Raw genomic sequence first — 17,456 nt, forward strand, 5'->3', positions numbered from 1 at the left:
TGGATCCCCTTCAGTTCGCTTATCAGCCTCGTCTCGGAACTGAGGACGCCATCATCTACCTGCTCAATCGTGTCTACACCCATCTGGACCAGCCGGCGAGCACTGTGAGGGTCATGTTTTTTGACTTTTCCAGTGCTTTCAACACCATCAGGCCGACCCTCCTGGGTGATAAGTTAGCAGCGATGCAGGTGGATGCTTCTCTGGTGTCCTGGATTGTTGATTACCTGACAGGAAGACCACAATATGTACGTCTCCCACAGTGTGTGTCTGACAAGGTGATCAGCAACACAGGGGCACCACAGGGGACTGTCCTCTCCCCCTTCCTCTTCACCCTCTACACCACAGACTTCAGCCACTGCACAGAGACCTGCCATTTTCAGAAGTTTTCTGATGACTCTGCGGTGGTTGGATGCATCAGCAGGGATGATGAGACAGAGTACCGGGCTGTGGTCGACTCTTTTGTCACGTGGTGTGAGCAGAATCATCTGCAGCTCAACGTGGCAAAGACCAAGGAACTGATCGTGGACTTCAGGAAGACCAGGAAACACTTGACCCCTGTTTCAATCCAGGGGGTCAGTGTTGACATTGTGGAGGACTATAAATACCTTGGAGTACACATTGACAATAAACTGGACTGGGCTAAAAACACCACAGGAAGGGCCAGAGTCGTCTCTATTTTTTGAGGCGACATGCTGGGGAAGCAGGCTGAGGGTCGCAGATGCCAACAGACTTAATAAACTGATCCGTAAGGCCAGCAATGTTGTGGGGATGGAGCTGGACTCCCTCAAGGTGGTGTCGGAGAGGCGGATGCTGTCCAAGATAAAGACAATGTTGGATAACACCTCCCACCCACTCCATGACATGCTGGTCAGTCACAGGAGCACGTTCAGTGAGAGACTGAGATTACCGAAAAGCACCACTGAACGACACAGGAAATCATTCCTGCCTGTGGCCATCTCCCTGTACAACGCATCCACTTAACACACTGTTTGCTGCTACAACTACACGTTTCTTTTCCAACTATTTATTTATGAGTGACTTATGTATGTATGTATGTATATATATGTATATATTGTACTATTCTTAGTTAGTGTATTGTCTGTCTTGTCTTAATGTTGGTTTAAAATGGAGCACTGTAACAAAAAATAATTTCCCCCAGGGATCAATAAAGTATTCTGATTCTGATTCTGATTTAATGCTGTTACACTGTAATCCTTTATTATAAGTATGGACACAGAATCAAGTGAACAACATTTTGAAATAAGTTTAATTGGAATTTTGTACTACGCAAAACAACAACAACAACATATTAAACAAACAAACAAACAAACACAGCCAGTGCCTTCATTTGTCCATCACATGTCAAACATAGCACTGACCCTTAGTCCCTGCTCATCAGCACATGCTTTCAAAAAGAGCTCCATGTCCTCTGCAAACTGAAAAACAAAGAGGAACAAGTCCCTTGCTCCAGTGTCTTCTTCCTCTGACATGTCTCTTAAGACCCTCTGCTGGTCCCCTTGATTTAAGGACACATATTTGGGCATTGTTACGTGTCCACGGAAAAGTGCCTTATTTTGGACAACCCACTGCACAGCAGGACGCAGATCTTCAACAACTGCTGGCTCCTGTGTCAGGTAAACGGGGATAAAAACATAGTTATTTCTCTGTTGCAGAACAGTTTTTTAACAGTTATTCAAATGTCACTAACCATGTAATTACACTACTGGTTAAAGTGAATACTGACCTGACCGACTTCCTGGAACTTGCGCTTTTTCAGTCTGAAAATGGGCACGTGTTGTCCTTCAAGCACAGCTTTGGCTTCCTCTCTCCAGTGTGCAAATAGCTTGCCAGAGCTTAACAGAAAATGTTGATATTGTTAAGGTGTGTAAACTTTGACACAACATAGAACAGAAGTCAAAATATAAATACCTCCTGAGATCAAAGTTCTCCATCAACAGCAAGCACCACCATTTACGCAAGTAGGGCATGTCTGACTGTAAAATATTAATATGAAACATATTTAACAGCTTTCAAAAGATTCAAGACTCCATTGCTGTGAAAGTAAATAGAATACTTACTATAGTATAGTCAAATGAAGCATCCAGTGCCACGTACAGAGCAGACTATTTGGAAGAAAAAATAAAAATGTCATTTTTTTTACAAGCTTAAATTAGCTTCTGAATCTCAAGAAGAGAAGAGAAAAATTACCATCAGCATGAAGATCCCACAGTCAACTCCATAGTCTTGGCTTGGAAAACCCTGTATTACATTGAAAATAAAGGCTCGTTAATAAAATCCCTTAAAAGAAGACTAGTGTAATTCATATTATTCACCATACACTTAAACTAGCACATACCTTCAAGTCAAAGCTCTTTTTTTCTGACCACTGCCCGGGAATGATCTTCACTGCAAGATTCCTTTTTTTTTTAAAGACAGTTACATTCACAAGTTAACAGATGTCATCATGATGGGTGTGAAATGTTTATTGCTAATAGCACCAACTGTAACTACAGGCCTTAGGAACACAACCTCAAAAAAACAGCATAACAAAATGAAAAAGTACAGTCACATGCTCACAGTTGGTCAAAATAAAGCATTAACAGCTTTAAGTTAAGGTTGGCATATTTTATAAACTAATTTTTAATGGTGTTTTATGTTAAAATAGAACACTGGAAGACCCTATTTATGTCTGAAACTCATCTAAAGACAGTATCACTGACTTGATCATAATTTGAAGATGAGAATAAAATGTTGAAGCATCATGCTGATATATCCATCCATCCATTCGCTTCCGCTTATCCTTTTCAGGGTCACGGGGGGAGCTGGAGCCTATCCCAGCTGTCATAGGGCGACAGACTGGACAGGTCGCCAGTCTGTCGCAGGGCTAACACACAGGGACAGACAACCATTCGCACTCACATTCATTCACACAGTTACACCTAGTGGCAATTTGGATTATCCAATCAACCTATCCCCACAAGCTGCATGTCTTTGGACGGTGGGAGGAAGCCGGAGTACCCGGAGGGAACCCACGCAAACACGGGGAGAACATGCAAACTCCACACAGAAACTTGCTGATATAGTTTATAGAAAAAGCATGTGAGTGTACTGTATGTGTGAACACTCAAGATCAGCAGAACATGATCTGGGATGCACTTAACCTGGAACACTGAACAGGTTCCTGAAAACTCCGGAACAAACCAAAAATGCTTATAAAAATGTGACCTCAAAAGTGAAACATATTGTTGGTCACCAAATCCTGCCTTGGTGTATAATGGGTCAAGAAAGAGGATTTCTCTTTTAGGTGGCTTCAGTACCTAAAAGACAGTTAGCCATGACTTCAAACCTAAAAACAATGTCATTGCAAGCGATCACAATCAAAGACTTTTGAAACTGCGTCATAAAAGCTTGAATACATCTCAGACACATAGCAAAATTCTAACAGTTTGTACGTGTCAAAAAACAAGACTTACACACAACTGGAAATGACCAGGTGTCCAGAGAGGGAGAACTATGATGTCCATCCTCTGAGCATCAGTCTGAAACAGAATTGTATTTTTAAGTATCCTGTATATGAACTCGCACCAAAGTTATAAAAAAAAATCATTTTGATTACTTGCTTGTTTCTTTAAAGGACGGTACACTTATAGGAAAGGACTGCAGTGGATCACAGCCATAGGGTGCAAGCCAAGTCCGGGTGACATACAGATTTTCTATGTAAATGCTTATCCCCTAGAATGTTAAAAAAAAAAAAAAACATTTAAAACAACAACTCTTTCAATTAAAGCTTGACAATCATCATATACAACATACAGTACCTTTGACTGAACAATTTTAGTGATAAGCTCGAAACAGCCATTTCCAATCTGAAACAGAAAAAATCATGATAACAATGAATGTACACTTTATTTTTTCATATTCGTAGAAAAAAAATACTTACAGTCGATTCCATTTCTTTGTTTAAACCCAGTGTCCAAAAATCTGACCGCGTGAGGCATCCAGAAGACGTTTCAACAATCAGCTCATCTTTGGGTCTGCTGATGTCCAGAACATAGTTGAGCTAAAAAAAACAGATAGGTGTCATAGACTGTGGATGACCAAATCAGATAAGCACTAAAAGTTGCACTTTGCGACATCTGAAAACTTTAACATACAAGCTGTTGTTGGTCAGGGTGCGGTACAAAACACCATGATGAACGGCTGGCCAAAATGTTCTCAGGCTTTGTCAGAGCTTCGCACGGTGGTCCACACAGGTCAGGAAAAGTTGCATCTGTTGACCTTCTATTGGCTTTCTTGTTGTCAACTCTTTCCTGAGGTTCTATAGGGATTTCTATAAGGAAATTCATTTGAAACAGCATGTAACAAATTCTTTTATGAGCCATCAACTACAACAAGATAATGAATGCAAGATTATTATTTCACCTATATATGAGAATCACTATTCAAAATAAGAAATTTTACCAGTGTCACCAGACGCTGAAGGTGCTGGGTTCAACACCGTTTCTGTGATTTCTCTGGGTTTATTGCACACCAGTGGGGCTAGGTACACAAAGAAAAGAATATACACACAGATAGGAACAAACCTAACATGTAAACAATGGTAGCGTTCTGGTCATGACACAATGCATGTACTTACCTACGACAGCTTGACCCAGTGCCGACAATGAGATATTGATCTTTCCAAGTCGACCATGTCTTAGCTGCCTCTCCAGAAGTTTCTTGTTGGTGACAGTGTTATAATGATGATTTATATTTCTCATCAGAAACACATGTGTGGATGGACTCATATTACTTAAAAAGTAATTGCTTTTCCTCATGTTTGCAAAGAACTGTTCAACAACTTGACTGTTCAGCCAGCCTTTCAGCTCCGGGACAAGTTGAATTCTGCGTAATATGTCCTTGGGATCTTTTGTATTTCCCTCATGAAATCTGTCATACAGGACATAATGGTCAGATGATCCAGTGACAGGATGAGGATTTTCATTTACACTATCCATCCTTTCATGTAGCCATGGAAGATTCACTTTCAGGCTTCCATCCTGTGCAGCCTTGACATTTTCCTCAGTGGGCTCAGCAAGTCGACCTTCATGTGGATGAAATGGCAGTTTATCAGGAACCCGCAAATTGGTGTGTGCTGCCAAACCCCTCGCAAAATCGTAAACACAGACGTTTGGCATGTGCTTCCAGGACAGGAGAAGGTCAGCAAAATCCCGGGGACTTTCAGCACGAAGATTAAATTTAACACTGTATACAATGCCATGTGGACATAGTATTACAGACCATCCTCCTGCAAGCAAAGATTTAAAAAGTTGTTTGTAATTGTAATTACATTTTTTAATGCTACTTCTAATAATCGCTAAGTGATGCTTACCAGAGGCACCCCATATGCTTTGAAAGACCTTATCATATGTCTGCCTGCTCTTCATCTTCTCCCTCAGTCTGGTGATGAGATCAAAGCGGGAGCCTTTGGAGTCGATGTTGCATGCTTTACACAATTTTCTTACCACTCCAACCTGACAGCAATTAGGGAAAACTGTAAATGGAACAACCCCAGAACTTTATGTCACATATTCTGAAAACTTCAAAGCAATGTTACCTTTTGTTTGGCAAGTTCATCCAACAGACGGTCTTCTGTGACACTGCTATGCTTTGCTACATGTGAAGAGCTTGTTCCTACTTTTTTAAACTCTGTGTTAAGCACAATGTCACTTGTTCGAGTTTCACTCCCGATCCATCGTGCCCAGTGCGTGTAACTTGGTGGAACGGAAAATGGATTCTTCACACCGCCTACAGAAAATGGCATGTTTTTAATTACAATCTAAATTACTTTAAAACACTGAATGACTTTCAAAAAGTTTTTGCCATCACTCACTTGGAAAAAACCCACGGCTTATCATTTCCAGGTGAATAGAGTTCCAAAAACCTTCAATGTCATGTTCACCATTGAAGTCTTCCGGGGCTTTGAGGTCACTCACTATAATAAATTGACTCATAAAAACATGCACATAATGTACACAATGAACTATATACACAAATGTACATTAAACTTACCTGCTAACTTGAACACCCCTTTTCTGTGTAAGTCCATAACTACCACAGGGGGGTGAAACCCACAGTTTATGCAGGAGTACATGTATTCTGCGTCAGTCAAAGCCTCAAAATGGCAATAAGCATGGAAAATGGTATCCCGAGAAGGAAACTTCACTCTTCTTAAGCCCTCCAATGAGTCAATGACCCTTGAAGCAGATACATGGTTCTGTAATATGACAATAGGGTGAAGAAGACTATGATTACACAGATATTTAAATTTGGGCACCAAAATATCATAATGACACAAACACATTTTTAAAGCAATCTTCAGATGAGTATATTTTATTTTTGTGATCCTCACCTGCAGATTTTCTCTCAAAAGAAGGCAAAGTTCAAGAGACAAAACAACATGGTTGTCAAAGTTGTGAAGCCCATCTGTCCACTCCTGGTACCTGTAGACCATGTGGCACCGAGGACACGATCTATGGTGTGTTGAAACATCTGTTAAAGACAAATCACATTAATGTCAAAACATTAGTATAGGAACAATTATAACTAATTATTTCACACTGATGTTTAATCTTATTCATTAAAACTTACTCTCAATCACTCCCATCATGCTGACAATCCTCGCTTTATTGGTAACTAGAACAGCCTCATCAAGTTTTGGGTGCTCTGGGCACACCTGGCACAACGTTTCACATGGAAAGAGCTGTTTCTGATGATCCATTTTCTGTGAGATGACATTTTCTGGAAGAGATCCAGGTATTTTTTTCTCTTTAAAAATATAGCGTATACTCCTTTCGACGGCAGCATTGTCCTCAAAGGAAGAACTCTCCTGAGTCATCTGTGATGGGGTGCCTGATGATAGTGGTACAGTTGATTTGAAGATGTCTCTCTGTGTCTGGAAGAGATGCCATTTAGCTATGTTTTTATGAGGACATGATATTCGAGGCTTTGCACAAGCACAATGCCAGGTGTTCCTCAGAGCATTGTAAGTCACAAATATTCTGCCAAGACGGCAGAAACTGTGTATTTCCGGCTCAAATACAGACAAACAGATCTGTGTTGAGGATCCACCAAAATCCACCCTCACACAAAGTGGAGCATGTGCCATCTGGGCAGCTTTCTGTCTCTTTATGCATGTAGCAGCTTTGGCCTCTCCAAAAAATTTAAGGTCCACCATTTCCATCACGATGTGCTCTTGAAGAAAAACCTCCTTTACAGTTTCTTGGCAGTAATCTAGTGAGCGAAGGTGCTCACATAAACTGAAGCCTAGTCCGCTCCGCTGGGCCAGCAACTGGTATTGCTGACATTCCTCCAGCTCACATCTAATATTGTGAGACATCCCCCATGTTTTCCTCTGAACGTGAACTGGCACAGAAAACCCATGGCCAGTTCTCTGCACAGCAAATAACCCTGTAGTTTCATCTACACAAACACACTGCAGATGACTGGCCAGGCAAACATCTATTGATTGGTTGGAGTGCTTCCTCATCATGTGAGCCTTGTAGTTTTTGGTACGAAGAGCAAGGCCACAGTGAGGGCATGTCATTTTCATGGACTTTCCATCAGCTGCAGTTTTATTGAACACAGAGGGTAGAGCATATGAATGTTCTAACAAAGACTCAGAAAATGGTTCAGATCCCAAAGACAAAACCTTGGGGGGGAGACGGGGCTCCTCGAAGAGTACTGCCGGAGGAATATGGGTCTCCTCGGAGAGTTCAGCGGGAAGCAGTCCTGATAATGGTGGCTGACTTGGTATTGAAGAATGCTGACAAGACAATAAATGCCTTGCCATATCCCCACGCCGTATGATTGTAATCTTACAGACAGGGCAGTGAAAGTGTCCTATTGTCCTACAAGGCAGCCTGCACCGGCATATCATTTTATCTGTAAGAGAAAAAAACAAACAAATAAACAAACAGATGTAATTTAAATGTAGTTGTATAGAATGCAATCAATTTGTCTAACAATCAGATTGTACATGTTAACAAAAACATCCAAGCCAACCTCAATAATGAAAGTTAAATGGTATGGATCACAAAAGTTATGTCTAGGAAAGTGGTGAAAAGTAAATAAAAATATATTTTATAAAAACACTATTTTTGTTGCAGATGAATGAACTGAACTGTACAATATCAACAGCAACTTTTAAGTCAACAAAGATACTGCAGAAGTGCTTAAAAAAGTGCATATTTATAACTATAAAGTATATTTAATACAAACATACCTTTGAAAGGCAAAGCATTTTTTATATGCACACTTAGATGCTCCTCAATCTTTGCCCTGACAGTAGGGCTGAAAGTGGGGCACAGAGGGCAGTGAAAGAGTCCTCTGCAACACGTGTTGCATTCCTGCAATTCTGGCTTTAAGCCCGAATTCCAGATTGATAAGTGCATCTAAAACAGAGAGAGAAACAGATAAACACCATATATACATTTAAGTTAAGGTTTTAGCAGAAATAACAATTTACAGTTGGCATGTAATAGATTTGGGAAGAAAATCCTTGAAAAAAACCCCACAAATATTTTACAAGACACTTTAATTTGTGAGACATGTTTCTATTGACATATAACAGTCAATTGAACAGAAGCTAACTAAAATCTGGGCAATAAAAAAGCTGTACAGAATAGAATGACGAATAGAAGTATTGATAAATATATAAATCTGTTTGTGACGAAATTTACAGTGTTGACGCTAACCAAAGGTGTCACAACAAGTACACACGTTCCTTACTACAGTTTAGATACCTCTGTTTAAAAAGCACCGACTCGACTTTTTAGTCAAGTCGAAGTAAGAAGTACAGGGTCTAAAATATAATTTATGTACAAAATTTTGAAGTAATCTTGCGTCCAAAGCACGCGTGCGGGGGGCTGATTTACAAATGTACGGATTACAAAGTACAGATACGCGTGCTAAAATGTGAGAAGTAGAAGTATAAAGAAGTATACAGTAGGCACAAAAAAGTACAGGAGTAAAGTAAAGATACCAGAAAATTCTACTTAAGTACAGTATTGAAGTATTCGTTATTTCGCATCTCTGACGCCAACAATAAATCATACTCTAATGCAAAATGTGTTTTTTGCTTCTTCTCGCCCACAGAAGCCGTTAATCCAGCTCTCTTACTGAAACCAGGCCCAGGAAAAAGCATATCTGTGTGTTTCTCTGCCATGGAGCACGATGAAAAAACATTAAAATAAGGGGGAATGTTGTTGTAACGCAAAAAAAGTGGCAACATGATCATTGTAAGAAAACTAGACGATTCCTAGAATTATGAAATCACTAACGGCAAATTTATTTAAGAAAGACTTAACCAACCTTTGCGATCAACTTGCAAGACTTCCACGGTATCCATGCGTGTTTACGGCTACTGTGGAGGTCACGTGCTTCCGGCTACTGTGGAGGTCACGTGCTTCCGGCTACTGTGGAGGTCACGTGTTTCCGGTTAGTGTGGAGGTCACGTGTTTCCGGTTAGTGTGGAGCTCCACAGTGGCTGCAGCCAGACCCTTCTCCCTCCCTCCTGTGCTGAATCATAAAGCGAACGAATCACTCAGGACTCGCTCACCCCCTCCCTCCTGTCTCACAGCTTCTTCTTCTTGGTTGGCAAACAATGTTAAGGCGCATTACCGCCCCCTGGCTCACAGCTCAGTGGACATTTAGATGAGAAAATATATATTTAACACATTTAAGGAAAATACTAATAAAATAAAAATAAACAAAATAAATGTTTATTAAGCAATTTTGATAGGAAATTGCTTAATTTTAGAAATGTTTTTGCTCTATAAAATAGTTGTTTTCTTTTAGAATCATTCATCTAAGCAGTAGGATTTACATGAAAAGAGAAACAAATTAAGTTTGAGTGAAAATGTACATTTTCTGCACTCTCTGGTCAACTGACTCAGTGAATCAAATGACTCAAAAAACCCGATTCACTTTGGTGAGTGACTCATTAAAACTCGATTCAGTAAAAAGAATCAAATTTACCATCATTAGGGTGGATTACATTCTTAAACATAGTTAAGGCGCTTTCAGAAAGACATCTACTGTGATAAAGTCTACTCTCCACTGCTGTGTAATCAATTATTGTAAATGTAAATGTTATCAGGAAATGATCAGACAGGAGAGGGTTTTCAGGAAACACTGTTAAATGTTCAGTTTCTATGCCATATGTTAACACAAGATCTAGAGTGTGATTAAAGTGGTGGGTGGGTTCTTTTACATTTTGAGAGAAGCCAGTTGAGCAATTTTAGCATCTACATGGATGTTAAAATCACCCACAATAATTATTTTATCTGAGCTCAGAACTAAATTAGATATAAAGTCTGAGAAATCAGACAGAAACTCTATGTAAGGCCCAGGTGGACGATATATGATAACAAGTAAGACTGGTTTCTGAGTTTTACAGCTGGGGTGGACAAGGCTAAGCATCAGGCTTTCAAATGAATTAAAAGTCTGTCTTGGTCTTTCATTAATTAATAGGCTGGTGTGAAAAATTGCTGCCATTGTGCTTCCAGATTTCTGGTAGTTAGAATGACTCGGGGGTGTTGATTCATTTAAACTAACATAATCATTCTGCTGCAACCAGGTTTCTCCTCCAAGTCTTGTACTAACAGAGACTTGGAGGAGAGAGACCTAATATTTAATAATCCACATTTCACTGTTTTACTCTTTGGTTCAGATGTGGATACTGTATTGTTCTTTCTTTGTAATTGTTTATGTTTAAGTTGTTTGTTGCTGGTTTTTAGTTTGTTTTTTGTCTTTTTGGAAGCTGACACAGTCTCTATGGTGATGGGTTTTTGCAGTGAAATTATTATAAAATTTGTGTGCGCCTAACTTTTGTGCCGGTATGTCTAACTTTTTAAAGTTAGGCGTACCGGTACGCCCATGGCAAAAAGTTAGTCTAGAGCCCTGAATGTGATGGCAGAGGCTGTATCAAGACTAATGTGATCTATTAGATGGTTTTTATATAGGTTAGAATTAAGATTATTTTTATTTTTCCAGTTAATGAGGACCATTTTCTGAAAAGTGCTTGAATTTCAGATGTGGTGCTTAAAAGTGCTTGAAAGTGTAACTGTATTTCATTCACCATAAATAACTATCTAATTGAATAGTTTTCTTATCAGATAGAGAAATAAAACGAGTCGCAAAATGTAGAGGCAAATTTTCCCGCCTGGGCTGCCTTGCGTTTCAACGTGTGACCCCGCCCCTTCCTCGGACAGTCGGGGATGAGTGCGCTAACATACCTGTAGGTTGCCGTTTTAATGAGTGTTTGATGGAAAACAACAATGGCGGAGTTTGCGCTCTCCAGTCGCATGATAGGTGAGTCCTAGTAAATAATTTTCCAGTACGTGTACGTTACACATGCTATTTTTAAAAAATTATGATTATTATTTTGCTATCTGTCAAACTTGCTGGAGAAATGATTGAAATGTACTGAGTGTGATGCAGTATGGCAGCGCTATTATGGAATATGCTGTGAACTTAGCTAACATTACTTAGCAGTAATATGAGTTAATTTACTCAAGTGAAAGCTTTAAACATTAGCCTGATACATAACTAGCTAACTTAAGGCTTTCTGGTTAGCCCTCTGGGGTCAACGGACCCAGAATCTCCATTTCAACTTGGGTCGAACGTGTGGACTTCAAACTATATACCAGTTTTTAAATTGTGTTGATAGGCCACGTAAAACTGGTGTTTTTTGTGTTTAATAAAACAGTGGCGTTTCCTCCGGGAAGAAACGGTAAAAATGGCGTTTTCTAAGGAAAGCGCTGGCAGACACGCTTTGCTTGTGAGTGAAAAACAACAGTTATTGGTGAAAAAAGAAAAAACACTCCTTCCCTATTGTTGGAAAAATGTACCATGTCAACCAATCAAAAAATGATATGGCAACATGTGGCATTTGGTTGTTTGGGAAGAGGGGGAAGTTTTAGGAGTGAGCGAAAGAGAGAGAAAGACAGTTTTGATATATGAGAGATTTGTGACGTTTACCGTGTTTGGAAAAAGCCATCAAAGACAGATTACAGTGTAAACGCTGAGTGACACACCTGCTGATTTATCCCTGTGCTGTTCTCATTAGAGTGGACACAAACTATTTTTTGGCGTTGCATAAATAATTTGTGTGCCTTCTTATTTGATGCAGAACACCTGATTGTTCTGCAAATAGATTTAAATGGTTATATAAAAAAAGTCTGAGCCTTGGCTGCATTTTTAGGTAAATAGTACCATATAACTTTGTTGTTTACAGAACTTGTGCATATTTTTAAAAATGTCTATTTGCATTTCAAGTTATGAAAATGATTCGTTAAACATGCTTGTGGTTTTTACAGTTAAAAATTTCACTTTCTACTTAAATATATCTAAATATTGTCTGAATTTAGATAAATTGTGCTGATACAGTTTGTCAAAATGAGAAATTAACAGATTGGCAAGATAAAGGTGAAATATAGAGGCCAAATCAAAAGTAAGGCAAGGCAAGGCAAGGCAAATTTATTTGTATAGCACAATTCAACAACAAGGTGATTCAAAGTGCTTTACAGAGACATTAGAAACAAAAACAAATAAAAAGCATGATTTAAAATTGATTAAAACAAGTCAAAAACGGCCAATTATACCCTGGACCCCAGATTTTTTGAGTATTTGAAATAATGGTAATATGAGTGATCCATATGGTCACAAAGAATAGCCACTTGTTTCTGTGCTACCAAAGTTCCCCGGCTTTCATTCAAAATGTGTTTATCGTCATCTGCACATTAAACTACTTAAACATTATAAATGTCTTCAAGCTCACACTGAGGCCTGTGGGGCACTATCAGCCACACATTTATGTGTTTTTGTATATGAATATTTCATACTTTAAGGCTGCCTGTTTATTTAAGGGAGATGAACAAAATACATTGGATTTGTACATAATAATATCACAGATGATAAATTAAATAGATTTTAAGTAGATGCTTGTGCATTCTTAAAGTCTTATATGTTGAATTGAACTATGTGATCTGTTCAAAGCCTCCCAGTCAGTGCTGTTCTCTGTGCCTGTCTGACTGTACATGATGTTATTAGCACAAACACTTTAAAGGTGATCATTTAGGACTTCAGCAATAATACAGACAGCAATGTAGTTAGCAATAAAACCGTTTTATTGGGAATTAACTTAAAAAACAAACAAACAACAAACAAATGCCTGTCTCCTATTTTTTGTCACACAGGAAAGAAGCATCAATTTCTGATGAGAAGACTTATGTATTTCTTTATTTTTTTTTTTTTTTTTTGGGGGGGGGGGGGGGGGGGTCAACAGGAGATGAATATCTCTAACAAGTTGATTTGTTCACATTTTCACATCTTAATTTTTAAGTGAAATGTGCATTTTGAGTTTGTACACTATGTATATAAGGTGACAGTTTCCTTTTGCAGTATTTTTGTGTGGTTTGTTTTTCTATTTCTTAACAAAAGGTGAACAAAGGTATTTAAGTTCACCTAGGATGATTTGTTTTAATTTTCACATGGTTTTACTGAGGTGATGTGAATTGAAACATGCATTCTTTTTGGGGGTCGGCAGTGGCAGCATGTGCTGGAAAAGCTTGAAAAGGGACACTGAAAGTGTTTAAAAAGTGCTTGAATTTGACCCTGAAAAAGGCGTATGAACCCTGACTTGCTCATCAGAGGTTATATGATGTTGGGGTTTTCTCAGTTTTTTGTGGGTTCTTCGCCTTAAACCATAAATCACCTTGAGGCAACTTTTGTTACATTGTACAACTTTCCTCTTTATCATTAACCCCATGTTACCATTTTACATAAAATGATCTTGTGCCTTTTCCCCCTAATGTCCCATGTTCTCTTTTCTGTCATTTCCTGTCAGCGAAATTTGGACTTACTGCAAGCAGTGTAAAAACAACTAATGCAATATGATAATTCCAAATGTCACCTAAAAAGTGTAACATATTTCTTTCTAATAAACTTGTTTCACATACATGTGGGCTATTTCTTTAAGATTTTTGTGGCACTGATAAAGTAAATAAACTGATAAACAGCTCGCCTATTTTCCAAAGAATAACAAAGGTGCAGTCCCTCTGCTGTGAAACGTAAACAGTTAATGTGGACAGTAAATCATTCTTCATAATGGATCTGTTCTCTCACACAAAGAGCAGTAATAATGAGTCTGAGCCTGGCTTTGTGGCGTGCTCGGTGTGGTGAGGAGGAAGAGAAAAGAAATCAAGTCCTCGCCCTTAATTCATTTTACGGATGTGCCGCTGTATAGAGTGCAAAATGGACCAATACAAAATGAAGAATACACACTATTTGTTACAATTAGTGAGAAGCATGTAGCACAAAAACACAATTAACACAAATCGAAAGCTGCGTTCACTGCTGTTGTCAACGGGCTTTTCTTTGCCTACAAAGGCTAAACAAAGCATATTGATGAAAAAGAGATGGTTGTTAGATCTGACAGTCATTACGCGCATGAGTCGGAGACAGAAAGAGGCAGTGCAGGAGAAAATGAGGCAAATCGTCGGAGAAAGAAAGCAAATGGTTTATGCTCTTCATTATGATTTTCTGTTAACAGCTTCTGCTTCATTGAAGAGCGTCTGTGTGGTGACGGCCTTTTGTTTCACCAGCTGTTTTGGAGCGTAAAAACACCTTTTTACCTCACCTAAAGGGAAGTGAAAGGAGAGTGTCAGCAGCACAGAGAAATTACACAGAGTCAGATTCAAACATCGCATAAGTGGTATCGCTGAAAAACACACCTGCTGTCGCCCGACACCTATATTACAAGCAGTTGCATGTACCATAAAATCTCAAGTGAAAGCTGGAATTTAAAGTTAAACTGACATGAACAATTTTAAAATGAAAGTTTACAGTATAAACATTCATATTCCCACCTGGTTAATGCACTTTCCAGACTTTAATCGAGACACAGGCTGTTCTGTTATCTTGGTCACTTTAAGTTTAAGCAAATGACAATAAACCTTTTACTTCCTCATATAGTTGCCTGCTGCTCTGTGCAGAAGTCCTATGTACGTTACACACTTCACCTTGTTGAATTCTCCCAATTCTTTGAATCTTTGGGCTGAAGGAAGGACAATACTCGGTGTATAAATGCTCAATCAACAATCATTTATTTCCATACAATTCAACAGTCAGAGCATTACAACGTCCGGACGGGAGAGATGCTACCAGAGGGTCAGGCACATGTCTCAAAATGGTGACGGGTTGCTCAGCTTTTTATAGTCTCTAGTGGCCCCCAGCTAGTCGTAAAAGCCAAAACATCACATTTTTCTCTGTTACAGCGCCTAAGTTATGACCTCGGCAGTTGTTTCTCTGCTTTCTGTAAGGTGGGGGTGTGGAATGTGGTCTATCTATCTCCCCTGTCTTTAGACACAGAGTCTCCTGCTTACAACCTTCTCTTCATGATTCAACAATTAAGCATGTCAAGAAAACAGTGTAACACATTCCCAGCAGATCAAGGATACAGAGTGATGCACATTTATCTAATGAACTAATATGTGAATATGTTCTGTTAACTCAAAAGTATAATGAGAACTAAACTACATACAGCTCACACACTCTATATTAAAGGGTATAATGTGATCTACAGCAGTATTCTAATTCAACTACTTTGATTACATATATAAGGTAACATATAATAACAGAATAATCTAATAACCTACAGCAGGCCTTGTAAGCATTAATAAAATATAACCTGCAGCACAGCTTTCCAGCAGAAACAAAAGAAGAAAAACTGCATGGAAATATCCACAAAGATACACCCTGAGATGTAAATACACGTGTGTGTTAACCAGCTGTCATTTCCAAGGCACTGACGCTCCAAATGAAATCATTATCTCATGATCAAAACATCATCTGACAAAGGAAGAAAAACACAGGTTAATAAGAGCAGCCGTGCTGTGGGATCCGCCATGCTGACATTTAAAATGAGTGATGACAGAAAGTTAGTGGGTTGTCATGTTCAAGTACAGATGTGAAGCATCTCAATGGGCCCCTTGCAAAATGTTTTTATAGCATCATTGAAAACATGGGTTTTAGAAAGTGTATTTAAGCAGTGACTCTGTCCCCAGTGTTCACAAAAAAGGCACTAATTGCACTGCTATCTCTAGCAGCTTATTTACTTGTGAATTTGTAGCACTTAAGTCTTGATGGAAATTTTATTTGATTTTATCATCTTACAAGAGAAGAATACTGCATTTGTGCATGATTATTTTCCTTACTGACAGTATGCACTGTATGTATGCCTGATCTGTTACAGTGAGCGTTATGAGTGACTTGCTTTTGTTTTTTTCGATTTCCTTATCCTTCATCAGAAGTTCTTCAATTGAGATATGAAAAATAGTGAGAGTGTTTTTGTTGTTTCTTTTGTTTTTAGTGAATGAAAATTTCTAAGAATGATTTGGTGATTATGAAGGTGAGTTTCTGATTTCTTCCTCCAACACAGCAAAAAAAAACACTAGAGAAAAAGCCTCTCTGAGTCTCCAGCTGAGGGATAATCTTAATTGTTCCCCTGCCCAGGAGTGAGACTATTTCCTTCTCCTGCAGTGTTGAATTGTGGGATTGTGGAAGCTCAAGCATAAACCCTCCACAGTCCATATGCATTTTTTCCCTATAATTCAGTCACCCTTTTCTGTTATTTTCATTTTGTTGGGCATACTTGTCACTCACTTGCAGCAAACTCAATGTTTTGTTACTGAAAAAAAATCTGTATCCAAGGGTCATTAGTCAACCATAATCATTATGTTACTATCAGGCAGACTTTTTCTGTAGAATAGTCATCAAAAATGGGAATTGTGCAAGTTTTCCTTTTATATCACACAGCAGAAAACTTGAAGAATGGTGTGTGAGTTTGTGGCTTGACATTTCCCTCTTGTATCCAGCCTAGTATACGCCCCAACTGTGTCTTTGTTAATTTGAAAGTTCACACTATGATGGATAACACCAGGAACTCCATTTTTTCATTGTTGTTAGTTTTTACCTCTCTTTGTATTTACGTGTAATTCACATTTCAAATCTGCCGTGTCCGAGCCAACACAACAATCAAATGTTGTTGTGATGACTGAGATACAACAAATTCAGTTTTATCTACATAGCACCAAATCACAACAGTCACTCCAAGGCGCTTTATATTGTAAGTTAAACAAAGACCCATTTGAGCAAACACTTGGAAACAGTGGGAAAGAAAAACAGGAAGAAACCACTGGCTGAACAAGGCTCAAAGATGGCAGCCATGATCTGAATGATGGGATAAATGATTATGTGGCAGTGGTATAGAGCCCCAAATTATTAGCTGTGTGCTGTTGTACAGTATTTATGTCCAGACTTTTATTTCAGTCATTTATGTATTTGTCTGATGACTAGTCAAAGTGGTGGACCCAACACAGACACAAAACACTCACTGATAGTGGTTACAGGCTGAG

The 17,456-nt window shown here is 38.8% G+C and overlaps 2 protein-coding genes across 2 annotated transcripts; both read right to left on the reverse strand.

Moving 5' to 3' along the window:
* Nucleotides 1–1,355: 1,355 nt before the first annotated feature.
* Nucleotides 1,356–3,425, reverse strand: LOC308410454 (uncharacterized protein; the record flags this gene model as incomplete). Its single annotated transcript, XM_080903788.1, has 6 exons — nucleotides 2,357–3,425; nucleotides 2,209–2,259; nucleotides 2,079–2,123; nucleotides 1,930–1,994; nucleotides 1,745–1,853; nucleotides 1,356–1,625 (listed from the first exon to the last, which is right to left on the reverse strand). Exons 2-6 carry the CDS (start codon nucleotides 2,215–2,217, stop codon nucleotides 1,356–1,358), a joined length of 498 nt encoding a protein of 165 aa, XP_080759914.1. The 5' UTR covers nucleotides 2,218–2,259; nucleotides 2,357–3,425.
* LOC308410455 (uncharacterized protein) lies at nucleotides 2,268–9,536 on the reverse strand. The gene is made up of 16 exons (XM_080903789.1): nucleotides 9,352–9,536; nucleotides 8,264–8,432; nucleotides 6,631–7,923; nucleotides 6,392–6,531; nucleotides 6,052–6,256; nucleotides 5,873–5,974; nucleotides 5,597–5,787; nucleotides 5,372–5,513; nucleotides 4,637–5,287; nucleotides 4,462–4,539; nucleotides 4,155–4,330; nucleotides 3,941–4,060; nucleotides 3,819–3,866; nucleotides 3,617–3,732; nucleotides 3,474–3,539; nucleotides 2,268–2,417 (listed from the first exon to the last, which is right to left on the reverse strand). The coding sequence occupies exons 2-15, from the start codon at nucleotides 8,430–8,432 to the stop codon at nucleotides 3,512–3,514; spliced, it is 3,459 nt and encodes a 1,152-aa protein (XP_080759915.1). The 5' UTR covers nucleotides 9,352–9,536; the 3' UTR covers nucleotides 2,268–2,417; nucleotides 3,474–3,511.
* Between the last annotated feature and the right edge of the window lie 7,920 nt (nucleotides 9,537–17,456).

Source organism: Rhamphochromis sp. 'chilingali', assembly GCF_963969265.1.
Source record: "Rhamphochromis sp. 'chilingali' genome assembly, chromosome: 14".
Classification (NCBI taxonomy): Eukaryota; Metazoa; Chordata; class Actinopteri; order Cichliformes; family Cichlidae; genus Rhamphochromis; species Rhamphochromis sp. 'chilingali'.

Bases quoted from the DNA above. Each gene is read 5' to 3' on its own strand.
- LOC308410455 (XM_080903789.1), bottom strand. From the start codon at position 8,432: ATGCACTTATCAATCTGGAATTCGGGCTTAAAGCCAGAATTGCAGGAA. The intron at 4,540-4,636 runs GTAAGTACATGC...TTGTGTACCTAG, and splicing joins ACTGGGTCAAGCTGTCGTAG to CCCCACTGGTGTGCAATAAA. The intron at 4,331-4,461 runs GTAAAATTTCTT...ATTTCCTTATAG, and splicing joins TTCAGCGTCTGGTGACACTG to AAATCCCTATAGAACCTCAG.